This window comes from Rhincodon typus, chromosome 36, assembly GCF_021869965.1.
Source record: "Rhincodon typus isolate 14 chromosome 36, sRhiTyp1.1, whole genome shotgun sequence".
NCBI classification, from domain to species: domain Eukaryota; kingdom Metazoa; phylum Chordata; class Chondrichthyes; order Orectolobiformes; family Rhincodontidae; genus Rhincodon; species Rhincodon typus.
Genome location: NC_063367.1, coordinates 17,796,455 through 17,814,600, shown reverse-complemented (window position 1 = coordinate 17,814,600; position 18,146 = coordinate 17,796,455). Strand labels below are relative to the sequence as shown.

Genomic DNA, 18,146 nt, shown 5'->3' with positions numbered 1-18,146 from the left:
GTACAAGTGATTTATAGTTAGTTACTAAGTCTCTTTACAGAATGTAAAATCTAACCTATTTTTAATGTGCTCTAGTGCATTGTAGAAAGGAACCTGGCATGTTACCAAAGAAGCATCCGCTTGAGGTTATTGCCTCATTCCTTCCATCTTCTACTCCCATGCTTATTTTTAGATTGTAGCAATGCCTGGTATTAGAACATGGTAGCAGCTGTCTATGGTTAGTTCCATACTAAAGCTAGGCTGATATATTTTATACTTCATTTGCATTAGTTATCATTGTCACTATGAATGCCTGTGGATCCATGGTTGCAGAGTACATGGAGAGAAGCACTTGGACATTGGATCAGGTATTTAGATCTTAGGAGATGGAACTGAAGGTGAGGTGGAATAGGTGGGCTTTCTACAGTTTGAACATGGGATGGAAGAAGCAAGGTTGAGTATTTTTGAAAAAACACTGAAATGGTCTATGAAAGCTGAAAGTTGTTCCACTGATAGTTTAGGTTAGCAGCTTTGTTGCATGCAGTTCGTGTTTAGAAGAGTGAGAGATGGGATATAGATTTAAAAGAAGTGATGGGTGAGTCAGGGGCGGATTTGTAAAAGGTGGAACCAATTGTGGATGATTAGTTAGGGAGCTTGGTGCACAATAGGATGTGAGTAACCAGGTGAGTTGAAGTTTGTGAAACATAAATTGAATGTTAGAAAGGGTGAACCTTATGGTGTTTTTGAGGCTTTTCGGAACGGGGAGAGAGACAGAGAGGAATTGTTGATGGTGATGTCATGATGGGGCAAATAAACATTTTCAGTAATAACTGTTCATTGGGAGGCAGTTAACATTCAGTTCATTCTTATACAGGGCAATTTCTGCAATATTGGGTTTACATTGCAAACCAAGAAAGTGGGTAAGTGGTGGTAAAGATTATTTGGTGAGAAATGAATGGAATATATTTGGTCTTGATGCTATCTAGAAAAGTTGAACCTGGCTTTGTAGACAGAGTTGTAATGTATCTTTCCAGAAGCAGGGTAGTACCACTTCATGAGGTGGTTTTGTACTATAAGACCTTAAAATGTAGGAGCAGAAGTAGATCATTTAGCTTACGTTGTCTGTTCTGCCATTTATTAAGAGCATGATTGATCTGATAATCCTCATTTTCCTGTCTTTTCCTCATTATTCTTGATTGTCTTACTGATTTAAAGCAGTCTATTCTCGGCCTTGAATATAATTAACAACTCATCCTCAGTAGCCCTTTGCAATGAAAAATTCCACGGATTCATTACCCTTCGAGAGGAAATTTCTCTTCATCGCTGTCCTAAATGAGTGACTCCTTACTTGAGATTATGCTCTGTGTGACTGTATCTTCAACTTGCACTTGTACAAATTCCTGTACATTTCTGTTTTTCATTTCACTTCCTGTGCTGTTGATGGTTAGAAAGACAAAATTGAAGATATAATTTTTGATTTAAAGCACATGCACAGTCTTTCCAGTGAATGCTGCCAGAATGGGATAAGTCTGTTAATTTAGGTTGTCGCATGTACCTACTAGAAGTGTTAAAAACAAAAATTATGGATGCTGGAACTCTGAAACAAAAGCAGAAATTCTTGGAGGAACTCAACAGGTTTCTCCAGCAATTTGTTTTTATTTCAGTCAAAGTATTTCTTGATAAAATATGCATCAATGGAAAGACGTTTGAGTGTTTTACTCAATGATTAGAGACCCACTGTGATCTTTCCGTTTGACAGAAAAAGTATCTCTTTATGTCAAAGATAAAATATTTCCCATTAGTATTGAGAGAAATACATCTATTACTGTCTTGTGCCTTGAGATAATTTGCCACAACTGAATTTTAAAGAAAAAAGGAGGTCTGAGGCTATTGCTGGTAATTTGGAGCAATTTCAAAACTCTGGTGACTAAAAACTCTATTAAATATCAGTGACTGTTTGAGCTCAATAGATACCACGCATGACACTATTGCTTTGCTTTTTGTGTTGTACAGTAATGTTACTTCTGGATTGAAAATGATTTAACTACATAATCTCATGTAAAATTTCATGAACCCACATCTGATCAGTTATTGAACTATCATTTGGAGTTTAGAATATGAGTTTGATTTAATTTGGTGAGGGACCAGTTTTTCTGAGGATGCATTCCTAAATGTGAGCTTGGGTTTAATAGTAATTCAGTAGTGGTTTTCAGGAATTCTGAAGGATTCTGGTTCCAAACTGCCTTGAAGTCTGAACCTTTTCTCTTCAGTCAAATTGGTTTTTCAGTTCTTAACGCTTGACTTTTTGTAGGGAATGCTTTGTGCACAGTGAAATCTGATGATGATGTCAAAGTGTTCTCTGTAAGAGGCACATCATTTGAAGCTGCTTCTGTGAATGGAGGAAATGCAAGTTCTGAAAAAGGTAAATGACGTGCCCTTTACTATTAGAATACTTTATCAGCGTAAAAAAACTACCTGCTGGATTTCAGTGAAGTGAAATCCATTGACTGAGCCAGCAATTGCACTAATTGATTGGAAGCTGGCGATCTGATGATTATGTTCACTGAAACAGTAGTGAACCTTGTACTGTGCCCTGATTTAATCATCTTGGTGCTAAGAATAAGTAAAATATGTTATATTCTCTCCTTGGCTTGAAGAGCACATAATTCTCACAGAAGTAAATTTATATGACCTTGAGTTGTATTGTTTTAGGAAATAATTCTGTGTATAGAATTAGTCAGCTAGTTTTACTTGTCAATATTTAAGTCATTGCGTGACTAGTCTTCTATAGTCAGTAACATTAGAGGATGGAGGGCTAGGAATAGTATTAAATTTGAAATGCTGTACAAGTATATATTAGCTTCTATGTGCTATTAGCTTTTATATGTGAAAATCAGTCATTGGAGGGAGGTGATAATTGTAATTTCTGCTAAATTGGCCTTCCATCCTTTATAACTTGACACCAGTCTTGCCTCTGAATCAGGTGTTTGTGGAATCAAGCCCAACTCTGAGATTTAAACACAGAATCTGAGCTGACACCCTGCAGTGCTGAGAGAGTGCTACATTGGCAGAGGCTAGTTCTTGTGAAATAGACTTTGGTTGAGACGTGGAGGTTGATCAGAAGAAACGCTAGCCTACTTTGAACAAGGGCGCAAGATGGTTTACAGCTGGGGACTATGTTGCTGTATATAGGATGTAACGGCAAAAGTACTAAATATTGAATTTGTTGTCTCCCATTAATTTCTGAATTTCACCATATTAAAGGATGTACCCATTTATCTAATTTTCTTTGAGGAGGCTTATTGTGGCAAAGTGCTTGCTTACACAGTGGTACTTACTATAGTTCATAAGTATATGATTTTGAAAACTTTGGGATGTTTTAAGAAGTGAGGCACTGTATTAGAACAGACTGTTTGTTTGTTTATTTTGGATAAATAACAATTGCTTTCTGTGTGTTTTGACTAGACTACCTTCCAACAAAGTTGTTTATCTGAGAAGATATAATGCTTTGTGTGCTTTCTAAAATTCATACCTGTCCTCCACTTTTTTTTGTGATTAGTTTCACCTCCATCTGCAGCTGGTGTGTCTGAGTGGATTGGACAAAGCCTGACCAAAAGTGACCGTCCGGAGCTGACTAGTGCGAGAGTTGTTATATCCGGGGGTGAGTAGGTGATATATTGCCTGATATTTTAATCTTTCCAGTGTAATCCTTGCATTTAATACCCCGGGAACAATGAGAGCAAGTTACACCTTTGTAATGAATCTAGGGTTTCTTGTAACACGAGCCAAAATTGGATCTGTATTACTAATTGTGATATACCAACAGAAATCTTATAATATATAAATTTGAAAGATCTAGAGGTCTTCTCCTGGGAGCAGTTCTTTTGTATCATTGTAGATTTTCACCTTCCCCATCATCCAAATCCTTAGTTGTGGGCTCAGCTAAGAGTTCTAATTGCAGAGTTCAAGGTTGTGTTATCAGATAAATAATTTTATTCAAATAGATGAATAATAGGCAAAGAACATTTAGATATAACCTGCACCCATTCTTGCTCTTCACTTCTCTGTAAAATAAATATATAATTAGAGCAAAGTGAAATGTTTCATGTGCTGGTTGATTGAAGTAAAGACTGGAAACCCTCAGAATGTCAGATAGCATCTATGGAGAGAAGAGCAGCGGTGATGTTTCAGATTGATGAACCTTCTTTCTCTCCCCCCACTGTGAATATTTTCACTAATTTCTCTTTTAATATCAACTCATTACCACCTCCTGAAGGGCAACTAAGTACAGGCAATAAATGTTGGCCCAGCCAGCGAAGCCCACGTTCCATAAGTGAATAAAAATAAATGAGTAGTAGGGCGAAATGTCTTTGGGGTTAAATGTATCTTGAGTGTTTTGTTTTGTTTCCATCACTAGTATAATAGTGTTTTATTTGTTGTGGATAAGTTTACTATTCATCCTAAATTTCTTTAACAATTAAGTGGCTTGCTAGGCTGCTTCCAGGGAGCGTTAGATGTCAGCCAAATAATGTGGAACCAGAGTTATGTCAGGGCTAGCTCAAGCAAGGGTGACAGCTTGCTTTCACTGAAAGCAAAATGCCCCAGATGTTGGAAATCTGAAATAAAAACAGTGCCTGAAATTATTTGCACACCATCTGTGGAGAGAAATGGAGTTAGCATTTCTATGCTGCCCTGCTAAGTATTTCTTGCCTTTTCTATTTTTGTCCTTTCACTGAAAGGTCTTGCAAACCAAATTTTTTTTGGACATTCATATAATTTTCAAGGTCATCATTTCTAATACTAGTCTATTGGCTAACAGGTGACTTGAATTCAGTTTCACAGTGGTAAGGAATGGCACCTTAATGGTTCTGGTTCTGGGCAAATATCTCTGTGACAAGTTGTGAAGTTGAACTTAATAGCTCTAGTTATTTGTGGTCTAGCATCAGAAAGAAAATGCATATAAAATTTGATGGATTGCTGTAAATTCCTAAATCATTTCAACAACCTAGTTCAGATAGAATAATTACTTCATCATTCCCAATATAGTCTGTGTGTGACTCCAGTCCCATATTATGCAATTCACCCTTAGTACACTCAGGATAGCCAGGTACTGTTCGACCATTGACAATTAAAGCCTAATAGTAACTCTTTATAGACTGTTTATGGTCTCTTTAAATAGCTGATAACATTGTTATTATGTTCATTAGGCCGTGGTTTAAGAAGTGGAGAAAACTTCAAGTTATTGTATGACCTCGCGGATAAGTTGCATGCTGCAGGTGGGTGCTTTGTTTGACAGGCTTTTTATTCTCCTTTTGTTTGATTAACTTAATTTCTCATTAATGGTAGTTATTGATTTTGAAAGATAGTGTTCAAAAATTATTGGGTAAAGCTACACCTTGTTAGTTCATAGTTTTTCTCAGTTGAAATAAATATAATTGGGTGTTTCAATAACTTGTTATAACTATTGACCTGCATAGGTGAAAGCAAGGAGAGCAGGTAAATTGCTTCCTCTCACAGTGCTAAGTTGTATCATTCACTGGTTGAGACAGGTGAATCATTGTGTGCTTTTACAGCAGTAGTAAAATGGCTACTTAGCCTACAAGTGGCATAAGAATCCTGAGGCTTGTGATGGCTCATGCTATTTGACTGACAGTTACTGTAGCATGATGCTTATCCCTTTTCTTTCTTCTGATTTTTGGAGATAGATTAATTTGTTATTGACATCGCTATAATTTTTGAGTCTTGTTTTCTTATTCAAATATTTTTGAGAGTTGATACAAAATTTTGAGGGTATTTTAATCATCCACTCACCAGATTTTAAGGCCTGAAATAAAGTACCTAAGTTGATATCTTTCACATTTGTTGCAGTTGGTGCTTCTCGAGCAGCAGTAGATGCTGGATTTGTACCCAACGATTTGCAGGTTGGACAGACTGGAAAGATTGTAGCACCTGTAAGTACAGTAGTTGAGCTCCATTAAACAGTTTTAGCTGTTGTTATGGTTATAGATTGATAACATGGGAGAATCTATTGACTGTAAGGTTATGGAGTCATAGATGTCTAGAGCATAGATAAAGCACCTTAGGCCCATTGCATCTGTGCCATTGATTCATGCCGGAGATCTACACTTCTGTACTAATATAGATTTCCAAACGTAACTTTTTTTCCCAGTGGTTTGCATAATGAATGCTGTGTGCATTGTTGAATGCAATTTTAATTAGAAGTATTTACAGTTTTGAAAATTACATAGACCTGAATATTTGACCTTGGATTGCTGATTAAGTCAGCAGTGCAGTCAGATTTTTGCTACAACGAATGCTATTTGCTGCAGCAGGTTTTTTTTTCATTTAACAGAGGTGTAGAGCATATTGCGCAGCTAAAACCAGACTTTTAATAATGCAAAACAGCAAGAGAATTGGATAAGGAAAAACTATGGTTTTGCCAGTCAATTTTGAGTCTGTGGTTAACTTGAACTTCAGATTCAATTTACCTAAATTTTGGAATTTTGCTGAAATAATATGTTTCTTTGAAACAAGTAGCTGATGTATGATTTGGTTGATGGCCAGGAAAGTATACCAAAGCCCTTATTTTGCAATTGACTTCAGAAATAAATAACAATTTTTAGATTAGATTTTGATCACTAAACTGCTAAGTTTTAAATTTTTTTGTGAGGTACAACACAAACTTGTGAAAGCCAGTGTACACATGAGACCAAATGGCCTCCTGCACCATAACCATTCTGTCATTTTGTGAATTGATAACAGTGGTATAAGCTGGGAGATGGGAGATCAATGTATTATGAAAGACTGAATTCAGTAGTAGAAAGCCTATGACTTTGTCATTGTGTAGTCGTGATACTTAGAACATAGAACATAGAACATTACAGCGCAGTACAGGGCCTTCGGCCCTCGATGTTGCGCCGACCTGTGAAACCAATCTGAAGCCCATCTAACCTAAACTATTCCATTATCATCCATATGTTTATCCAATGACCATTTAAATGCCCTTAAAGTGGGCGAGTCTACTATTTTTGCAGGCAGGGCATTCCACGCCCTTACTACTCTCTGAGTAAAGAACCTACCTCTGACATCTGTCCTATATCTATCACCCCTCAATTTAAAGCTATGTCCCCTCGTGCTAGCCATCACCATCCGAGGAAAAAGGCTCCCACTGTCCACCCTATCTAATCCTCTGATCATCTTGTATGTCTCTATCAAGTCACCTCTTAACCTTCTTCTCTTTAACGAAAACAGCCTCAAAACCCTCAGCCTTTCCTCATAAGACCTTCCCTCCATACCAGGCAACATCCTGGTAAATCTCCTCTGCACCCTTTCCAATGCTTCCACATCCTTCCTATAATGCGGTGACCAGAACGGTACGCCATACTCCAAGTGCGGCCGCACCAGAGTTTTGTACAGCTGCAACATGACCTCATGGCTCCGAAACTCAATCCCTCTACCAATAAAACCTAACATACTGTACGCCTTCTTAACAACGCTATCAACCTGGGTGGCAACTTTCAGTGATCTATGCACATGGACACCGAGATCTTTCTGTTCATCCACACTACCAAGAATCTTACCATTAGCCCAGTACTCTGTATTCCTGTTACTCCTTCCAAAGTGAATCACCTCACACTTTTCCGCATTAAACTCCATTTGCCACCTCTCAGCCCAGCTCTGCAGCTTATCTATGTCCCTCTGTAACCTACAACATCCTTCTGCACTATCCACAACTCCACCGACTTTGGTGTCATCCGCAAATTTACTAACCCATCCTTCTACGCCCTCATCCAGGTCATTTATAAAAATGACAAACAGCAGTGGCCCCAAAACAGATCCTTGAGGTACACCACTAGTAACTGAACTCCAGGATGAACATTTCCCATCAACCACCACCCTCTGTCTTCTTACAGCTAGCCAATTTCTGATCCAAACCACTAAATCACCCTCAATCCCATGCCTCCGTATTTTCTGCAATAGCCTACCATGGGGAACCTTATCAAACGCTTTACTGAAATCCAAATACACCACATCAACCGCTTTACCCTCATCCACCTGTTTGGTCACCTTCTCGAAGAACTCAATAAGGTTTGTGAGGCACGACCTACCCTTCACAAAACCGTGTTGACTATCCCTAATCAAATTATTCCTTTCTAGATGATTATAAATCCTATCTCTCATAATCCTTTCCAACACTTTACCCACAACCGAAGTAAGGCTCACTGGTCTATAATTACCAGGGTTGTCTCTACTCCCCTTCTTGAACAAGGGGACAACATTTGCTAGTCTCCAGTCTTCTGGCACTATTCCTGAAGACAATGACGACATAAAGATCAAAGCCAAAGGCTCTGCAATCTCCTCTCTAGCTTCCCAGAGAATCCTAGGATAAATCCCATCCGGCCCAGGGGACTTATCTATTTTCTACTTTTACATTAATGGGCAAAATGTATTTATATTTGCTAACCCTACTAATGGCAACAGTTTGCATTTGATGTAAAAGGAAGTTTGAATGCAAGTATATAATCCTTTACTAGTTGCAAAATGGTTCATGCACTCAAAGGGTTAATTGTTTAGCATTCTGCTGGCACAGCCTTTTTTGAAATTTTCATTTAAGCTTCCATTAAAGGATGTTGGACATTACGAAGTTTGACTGAGGAGACCTGTACATGTTCTCTGTGGCTCAGCTAAAGCTCTCAATGGTTAGTGAGACCCATAAGTGCACATAAATAATGTGCCCTGAGAGTAGAAACAGTCTCTAAACACAGAAGTGCCCCACAAAGCTTGGCATAAGTGCTATTATGTTGCTCTCTGCGGATGTACTTTTTGTGTATAATTTGAATATGGTTCTGCTGACCTGTTTTTTTCCCTCTGTTCCTAGCAAGATGCATGACACAGGGTTAACTAGAAACCTGAGGTAGAACCTCTTCTGAGTGTAGTTCATGAGCTATTTTTCTTCATGAAATGAGTTACTAGTTTATTTTTTTAAAATGTCTTCAGTTACATGGCTTTCAATGAAACATACAAAGGAAATAAGCAATTTTACTTTGTCAGTAAAATAAAATCAGTAAGCTTTGCATGGTCAAGAAAGCGAGATCACATTCTAAGTCAGAATTTGGAGGCAACATGGGAATTTGTTGCAGTGGGGAACAGGTGCTTTTTGCTTTATTTTGGTGAACTGTTTGTTGGGTTTTTTAAAACAGGATAAATTGAAATCTAGGATTGGGACGGAATACAGAAGAGTGGCATCACAGGTAACCAGTAAGTCCACTGGTTGCTGCTAGCAACTAATTTGACTATATTATAGGTTACTTTCAGACTGAAGGTAAATAGGGGATATATTTGCGGGCTACAAACTAAAAGACTGGTGTGAAATTTTAAAAATCAAATGAAGAATCAAGTAATTAAAATAGAGGCGCCGAGCCAAATATGTTTTGTAACTGCATGATGTGGGAGCTGGTGGCCCCCATTGTAGTTCATAGTGATCACATCAAGCAACCAACACTTGTTGCAGAAGATTGCCAACTCAGAGTTGATGAACTGGAGTCTGAGCTTCAAACACTGCAACATTTCAGGGAGGGGGTAGAGTTACGTGGATGCGTGTTTCAGAAGGCAGCCACATCCTTTACATTAGCTACCTCAAATTCAATCAGTGGTCGGGGATAAGGGGGTGTGCCTATCAGCAAAGGCAGATAGAGGGATCCAGGAGGTAGTGCTGAAGGAACCTCCGTTCTGGAGCTTGTCTTAACAGGTTTGAGAATCTTGCTCCTTGTGTGGATGAGAGTGGGGTCTGTAAGGTGAATGAGTAAATTGACCGTAGCACTATGATACAAGGAGTCATTCAAGTGGTGAGAGAAAAGAGAAATATAGTTGTACTTGGGGATAATATAGTCAGGGGAATAAACACTGTTCTCTGTTGCTGTGATTAAGAGTTCAAAGGCTGTGTTGCTTACCTGGTGCCCGGGTTCAGGACCTTTCATTTGGGTTGTAGAGGAACCTGGAGTGGGAGGGGAATGATCCAGTTGTCATGGTCCACATAGATACCAATGATATATGTAGAAAAAGGAAAGAGCTTCTGCTGAGGGAATGTGAGCAGTTAGGGGCTAAATTGAAAAGCAGAACCAAAAAGGTAATAATCTCTGGATTATTACCTGAGCCATGAGCAACTTGGCATAGTGTCAACAAGATTAAAGAGGTAAATGTGTGGCTGATAGATTAGTGTAGGAGAAACAGGTTCAAACTCAAGGACCATTACTGGAGAAGGAGTGAACTGTTCTGATTGGATGGCTTTCACTTGAATCATACTAGGACCAAACCCTGGCGAATTGCTTAACAAGGATGTGGATGGGGATGGGGATGGGGATTATTGAGGGGACTAATTCAGTTGCATGCAATATTATAGAAAAAGTTAAACTGGGGAAGAGCTTGGCAGAGGTTGTTGAAACTCATAGAACATATCAAAGGACAGAGTATGGAAAGAGCCAGGAATCTAACTTCAAGCATAGCAGATGAGGGGACAATGGTGAGTAGGACTGAGGGCATTGTACTTAAATAGATGCAGTGCACGAAACAAGGTACGTGAGCTTGTAGCATGGATTGAAATTGTCAGGTATAATGTTGTGGGTATCACAGAGATGTGGCTGCAAGGGGATCAGGAGTGGGAACTAAACATTAAAGGGCACAGTTCCTATCTAGAGGACAGACAGGTGGGCAGGGTTGCCTTGAGAGTAAGACATGAAATTAAATCAGTAGTAAGAAGTGAAATAGAGTCAGAAGGTCAGGAATCTGCCTCAGTAGAGTTGAGGAACCACAAAGGAAGAAAGACCCTGATGGGAGTTGTGTATAGGCCTCCTAGCAGAAGTCAGGATGTGGCGAAGAAAAGAAATGAGAAGATAGCAAAGGCGTATAAGGACGGCATTATTACAATATTACAATAATCAACGGGGACTTCAATTTACAAGTGAACTGAGAAAATCAGGTTGGTAGCAGAATTCAAGAAAAGGAATATGTGGAATGTCTATGAGATTTTTTTTTCGGAGCAGCTTGTGGTAGAGTCCACTAGGGAACAGGCAGTTCTGAATTTGGTAATGTGTAATGAGGGAGACTAAAGTAGGGAACTTAAAGTGAAAAACCCCCTGGGGCCAGTGACCATAAAATAAGAACATAAGAACCAGGAGCAGAAGTAGGCCATCTGGCCCTTCAACCCTTCTCCGCCATTCAATAAGATCATGGTTGATCTTTTTGTGGTCTCAGCTCCACTTCTGCACCCTCTCACCATAACTCCTAATTCCTTTACTGTTCAACAAACTATCTATCTTAGCTTTAAAAACATTCAATGAGGAAGCCTCAACTACTTCACTGGGCAGGGAATTCCACAGATTCATGACCCTTTAGGTGAAGAAATTCCTCCTCAATTCTGTCCTAAATCTGCTCCCCCTAATTTTGAGGCCATGCTCTCTAGTCCTAGTTTCATCTGTCAGTGGAAACTTCCTCCTTACTTCTATCTTGTCTATTCCCTTCATAATTTTATATGTTTCTATAAGATCCCCCTCATTCTTCTAAATTCCAATGAATATAATCCCAGTCTACTCAGTGTCTGCTCATAAGTCAACCCTCTCAAGTCCGGAATCAACCTAGTGAATCTTTTCGGCACCGCCGCCAGTGCCACCCTTTCTTAAGTAAGGAGACCAAAACTGCATGCAGTACTCCAGGTGTGGCTTCACCAGGACCTAAACAGCTGCAACATAACCTCCCTGCCTTTAAACTCAATCCCTCTAGCATTGAAGGACAGAATTCCATTTGCTGCCTTAATTACCTGTTGTACCTGCAAACCAACCTGTGTTTCATGCTCAAGGACACCCAGGTCCCTCTGCACAGCAGCATGCTGCAGTGTTTTACTGTTCAAATAATAGTCCTTTTTATTGTTATTCCTACCAAAATGGATGACTTCACATTTATCAATATTGTACTTCATCTGCCAGACCCACTCACATAAACGATCCATATCCCCACTGTTTGTTTCCTGTTAGTTAACCAATCCTCTGTCCGTGCTAATACGTTGCCTGTAATGCCGTGCACCTTTATCTTATGAAGAGCCTTTTGTGTGGCACCTTGTGGAATGCCTTTTGGAAATCTAGATACACCACATCTACTGGGTCCCAGTTGTCCACTGTGCTCTTAATGTCTTCATAGAATTCCAGCAAATTAGTTAAACATGATCTGCCCTTCATGAACTCATGCTGCATCTGCCCAATGGGACAATTTCTATCTAGGCGTCTTGCTGTTTCTTTCTTGATGATAGATTCAAGCATTTTCCCCCCCTATAGAAGTTAAGCTAACTGGCCGTAATCCCCCATCTTGTGTCTACCTCCTATTTTAAACAGTGGCGTCACATTTGCTGTTTTCTAATCTGCTAGAACTGCCCCAGGGTCCATGAGCGCACTTGCTATTTCTCCCATTGCCTCTGGGATGCATTCCATCATGCACCAGGATTCTTGTCTAACTTTAGCTCCGTTAGCTTGCCCAACACTACCTCTTTTGTGATAATGATCATTTCTAGATTCTCACCAACATTAGTCTCCTTGTCATCAGTTACTGGCATGTTATTTGTGTCCTCCACTGTGAAGACTGATAGAAAATACCTGTTCAATGCCTTGGCTATTTCCTCATTTCCCATTATTAAATCCCCCTTCTCATTTTCTAAAGGACCAATGTTTACTGTAGCCACTCTCTTTCATTTTATATATATATTTAGAAACTTTTGCTATCTGTCTTTATATTCTGAACTAGTTTACTCTCATAATCTGTCCTGTTTTTCTTTATAGCATTTTTTTGTGGCTTTCTGTTGACCTTTAAAGTTTTTCCCAAACTTCTTGTTTCCCACTGGTCTTTGCCACTTTGTATGCCTTATCTTTCAATTTGATAGCCTCCCTTATTTCCTTAGGCATCCATGGCTGATTACTCCTTTTTCTACAGTCCTTCGTTTTCACTGTGTATACACTTTTGTTGAACATTTTGAAAGTCCTCCACTGTTCCTGAACTGTCCCACCATAAAGTCTTTGCTTCCAGTCTACTTTAGCCAACTCTTCCCTCATACTATTGTAGTCTCCTTTGTTTAAACACAGGACCCTGGTATTGGATTTTATCTTCCCACTTTCCATTTGTATCCAAGCAGATCCCTATCATTAATTATTCCTGTCTTATTACACAGGACCAGATCTAGGATAGATTGCTCCCCCGTCGGTGTCCATTATGTACTGTTCAAAAAAACTGTTGCAGATACATTCAGTGAACTCCTCAAGCTGCCTTGACCAATCTGGTTCGTCCAATCGATATACAGATTAAAATCCCCCTGATAATTACCTTACCATTTTTACAGGCATTAGTTATTTTTGATTTTGTTGTTACGTACTGAAATACAGTGAAAAGCTTTGTTTACGAGTGGTACAGGCAGATCACAGCAAGCAAAGGATGTACAGATCAGAAAGACTTAGAGTTACGTTGCAGATTACATTATTTGAGGCTAGAATCCACTCGACAGTCTGATAACGGCCGGAAAGAAACTGTTCCTGAACCTGCTTGTGCGTGTGTTCAGGCTTATGTATCTTCTGCTGGATGGAAGATGTGTAGGAGGTCATTACCAGATGGGTCTTTGATGATATTGGCCACCTTTCAATGGCAGCGGGCTGTGTAAATAGAGTCCTTGGATGGAAGGTTGGCTTCTGGAATGTGCACACCACTTTCTGTAGTTTCTTACGGTCCTGGGCAGAGCAGTTGCCTTACTAGGCCATTATGCATCCTGACTATGCTTTCGATGGTGCATCTGTAGAAGTTGAAGGACCTTATGGACATGCCAAATTTCTTGAGCTGCCTGAGGAAGAAGTGAAGTTTTTGTACCTCCTTGACTGTCGCATTGACATGGGAAGTCCACGACAGGTCGTTGGTTATGGTCACTCCGAGGAACTTGACGCTCTTCACTCTGTCAACCTCAGTTCCGTTGATGTAGATAGGGCGTGTTCTCCCCCTTTCTTTCTGAAGTTGATGATCAGTTCTTTAGTTTTGCTGAAGTTGAGACAGATTGTTTTCATTGCATCACGTCATCACGCCCTGTATCTCCCTTCTGTATTTTGACTCGTCTTTGTTAGATATCTGTCCCACTACGGTGTTGTCATCAGTGAACTTGTAGATGGTGTTTGTTCAGAATTGGGCAACATAGCTGTGGGTGTACAGGGAGTACGTTAGGGGACTGAGGACGCATCCTTGGGGGCCTCCAGAGTTGAGTGTTATTGTAGAGGAGGTGCAGTTACCTATCCTCACTGCAACCTATGGATCAGAAAGCTGAGGATCCAGTTGCAGAGGTCACGCAGTTTTTATATCAGCCTGGTGGGGATAATGGTGTTGAAGGCAAAGCTGTAGTCAACGAGCAGGAGCCTAGGTGTCTTTGTTGTCCTGATGTTCGAGGGGTGAGTGCAGGGCTAGGGATATAGCATCCTTTTATTTCTTTGTTTATTGCCTGCCCCAATGTGGTGGTATTATTTGGTGGCCTATAGACATGCCAATCAGTGACTTCCTTCTTAGAATTTCTAATTTCCACCCAAATGGGTTTAACCTTATTCTCTATAGAGCCAATGTCATCTCTCAGTACTGCCCTGATGTCATCTTTAAATATCAGTGCTACACCACCCCCTTACCTTCCTGGTCTGTCCTTCCGAATAGTCTGATATACCTGGATATTTAATTTCCAGTTGTGATCATCCTGCAACCGTGTGTCTGTAATAGCTAATAAATCATACACATTTGTGATGATTTGTGTCATTAACTCATCTACCTTATTTCAAATGCTATGAGCATTCAGGTACAGTGCCTTTAAGTTAGTTTTTAAACCTTCCTTTTGAATTTTGACATCTCCGTTAATAATATCTCGTGAATTTTCCTTCCTTTTAATTTCTTTCATAGACTTTGATGTAATTTGAGAGGGAGAAGCTGGAATCCGATGTAGTGGTATTACAACTGAGTAAAGGTAACTGCAAACTCATGAGACAGGAGCTGGCCAGGTTAGATTGGAAAGGAAGCCTAGCTGAAAAGATGGTGGAGCAGCAATGGCAAGAGTTTCTGCGGCTAATTCAGGAGCCACAACAGACATTCACCCCAAGGAAGAAGGAGAATACTAAGGGGAGGGTGAGGCGACCATGGCTGACAAGCGAAGTGAGTGCAGCATAAAAGCAAATGAGAAAGCACAGAATGTGGTGAAGATAGGGGGAATCCAGAGGATTGGGAAGTCTTCAAAAACTAACAGAGCATAATTAAAAAAAAAACAATTAAGGGGGAGAAGATGAAATATGAATAAGCTATCTAGTAATGTAAAAGAAGTTTGCAAGAGTAGACTTTGGACCATGGAAACATGAGGCTGGAGAAGTAGTAATATGAAACAAAGAATAGTAGAAGAACTGAACAGGTACTTTGCATCAGTTTTCATGGTGGAAGACACTAGTGGCATGCCAGAACTTCAAGAGAGTCAGGGGCTAGAGGTGAGTGTAGTGGCCATCGCTAAGGAGAAGGTGATGGTGAAGCTGAAAGGTCTGAAAATGGATAAATCACCTGGGGCAGATGTACTACACACCGGAGTTTTGAGGGAGATAGCTGAGGAGATTGTAGAGGCATTTGTGGTGATCTTTCAGCAATCACTGGAGTTGAGGGGTGCTGCAGAGGACTAGAAAATGACTCGTATAACCTCCCTGTTTATGAAGGGAGGGAGGCAGAAGGCAGGAAACTATAGGTCAGTTAGCCTGATGTCAGTCATTGGTAAGATTTTACAATCCATTGTTAAGGATGAGATTGCAGAGTACTTGGAAGTGCAAGTTAAAATAAGGCTGAACCAGCATGGCTTCATCAAGGAAGGTCATGCCTGACAAATCTGTTAGAATTCTTTGAGGAGGTAATGAGCAAGTTAGACAAAGAAGAACCAGTGGATGTGATCTATTTGGATTTCCAGAAGGCCTTTGACCGTACAAGAAGATGCCAAATAAGACGAGAGCCCATAGTGTTAGGGGCAAGGTACTGGCATGGATAGAGGATTGGCTGATTGGCGGGAGACAGAGTAGGGATAAATGGGTCTGTTTCAAGATGCCAGCTGGTAATGAGTTGAGTTCTGCAGGGGCCCATGTTGGGATCACAACTGTTCACGTTATACATGAACAATCCGGGCAAAGGAACTAAGGGCATTGTTTCTAGGTTTGCAGATCTCTCAAAGTTAGGTAGAGGGGCAAGTAATGTTGAAGAAGCGTGGAGGCTGCACAGGAGAATGGGCAAAGAAATGGCAGATGAAATATAATGTGAGAGAGTGTGAGGGTATCCACTTTGGTAGGACGAATAGAGGCATATACTATTTTCTAAATAGGAACAGGCTTTGGAACTGTAAAGCAGAAAGAGACTTGAGAGTCCTAGTTCAGATTTCTCTTAAGGTTATCTGGCTGGTTCATTTGGCAGTTAGGGAGGCAAGTGCAATGTTAGCATTCGTTTCCGGAGGGCTAGAACACACGAGCAGAAATGTGCTGAGGCTATATGAGGCTCTGGTCAGACTGCATTTGGAACATTGCAAGCAGTTTTGGGCCCCATATCTAAGGGTGGATGTGCTACTGTTGGAAGGGGTCCATAGGATGTTTACAAGAATGATCCTGGGGTTGAAGGGCTTGTCATATGAGGAGTGATGGAGGACTTTGGGTCTGTACTTGATGGAGTTTAAAAAAATGAGGGACAATCTCATTGGAACATAAAGAATACTGAGAGTCCGGCATAATGTGGATATGGAGAAGATGTTACCACTAGCAGGAGAGCTAGGATCTGAGGTCTTATTGAAGGGAACTAAGATGAGGAAAAATTTCTTCAGCTAGAGTGTGGTTAATCTGTGGAACTCATTGCTACAGAGGGCGCTGGAGGCCAAGACAGACACAGATAGATTCTTGAATGGGAACGGGATCAAGAGTTACGGGGAGAAGGCAGGAGAATGGGGTTGAGAAACATATCAGCCAAGATCGAATGGCAGAGCATACTTGATGGACCAAATGGCCTAATTCCGCTCCTATGTCTTAAGTTCGTATTGCAGAAACTTTAGTTTTAGTTACACTGGAGCTGTTGATCTTTGGTCAACAGCATCTGATTTGCATTATCTTTGAATCTTGTTCTCATGATTGTTGTCAATGAATGGGCCCTTAGATATGGGGTTACTTTCCCACGTGGAAACATTTTGAGAGTCTGACTGGGTAACTCCCATTTTTAAGCTTTATTTATGGAAGGACTGTTCAAGTTCCAGAAGTTTATATGACCCAGCCTAACCACTGAACTTTTTTTAAATCTTGAAAATAGAAATTGCAACTCAGACATATGCTGTTTGGTCTAACTGTGCAGTTTTGTGCTTCTCAAGGTTTCTCCTACCCTACTGAGGTAATCTTATTCCTTCTATTCCTTTCTCCCTTGCATAACTACCTAGCCTCCCGTTAAATGTGTGCTGGAGTCGAACCTGCGCAGTATTGAATTAAAGTGATGTGTCACATTCCCAAGGGACAGGGAACACTGAAATATATACTTTTTCTATTTTGAGTAAGTGCCATTTAGTGAATTGTGTGGCTTCCCAAATCCATGATTCGTTCACTGGAAAGAAGTTTTACATTGTTCAGGATATTTTTCACTGTTTGACTGCTGCTCAGATGAGAAGAGATTAATTAAGCAAAACTGTTTGACTCCAAACTGAAAGGGCTTCCTCTCTCTCCAGCCCCTATCCTCCTCTTTCCTTTGGTCACTTCGCTTTACCTCTCAGAGCTACAAATCTAAAAGTCTTGTTAGAGACTGGGTACCAGTCTGAAGTGAGATTTGAATGATTCCTAGAAAGTGAACAAGCAGACAGACCCATGGATCAAACTCCCAGCTATGGATGAATAGCTCCACTATCTTGTGAATACCTCAAGAGAGTAGAAGGCTGAGATAAGGAATCCTGACAGAAATTCTGTGTGGAGCCCAAAAGCAAACTGATGTCCCTCCCAAGTCCACACACTGTCCTAACTTGGGATTGTATCACCATTCTTTCACTCCTGCTTGGTCAGAACCCTGGAACTCCCTCTTGACACTACACCCTATATGCTAAGGACAGCAGCAGTTCAAAAAGGCACCTCACCCTT

General features: G+C 40.3%; 1 protein-coding gene across 1 annotated transcript in view; it reads left to right on the top strand.

The window, feature by feature from the left end:
* Window positions 1-18,146, top strand: part of etfa (electron transfer flavoprotein subunit alpha) — a 57,515-nt gene that overhangs the window by 13,981 nt on the left and 25,388 nt on the right. Inside the window, exons 6-9 of the mRNA XM_048617140.1 lie at window positions 2,291-2,401; window positions 3,539-3,640; window positions 5,187-5,255; window positions 5,848-5,930. Of these exons, the coding sequence (XP_048473097.1) occupies window positions 2,291-2,401; window positions 3,539-3,640; window positions 5,187-5,255; window positions 5,848-5,930 (365 nt within the window). The remainder of the gene's footprint in view (window positions 1-2,290; window positions 2,402-3,538; window positions 3,641-5,186; window positions 5,256-5,847; window positions 5,931-18,146) is intronic.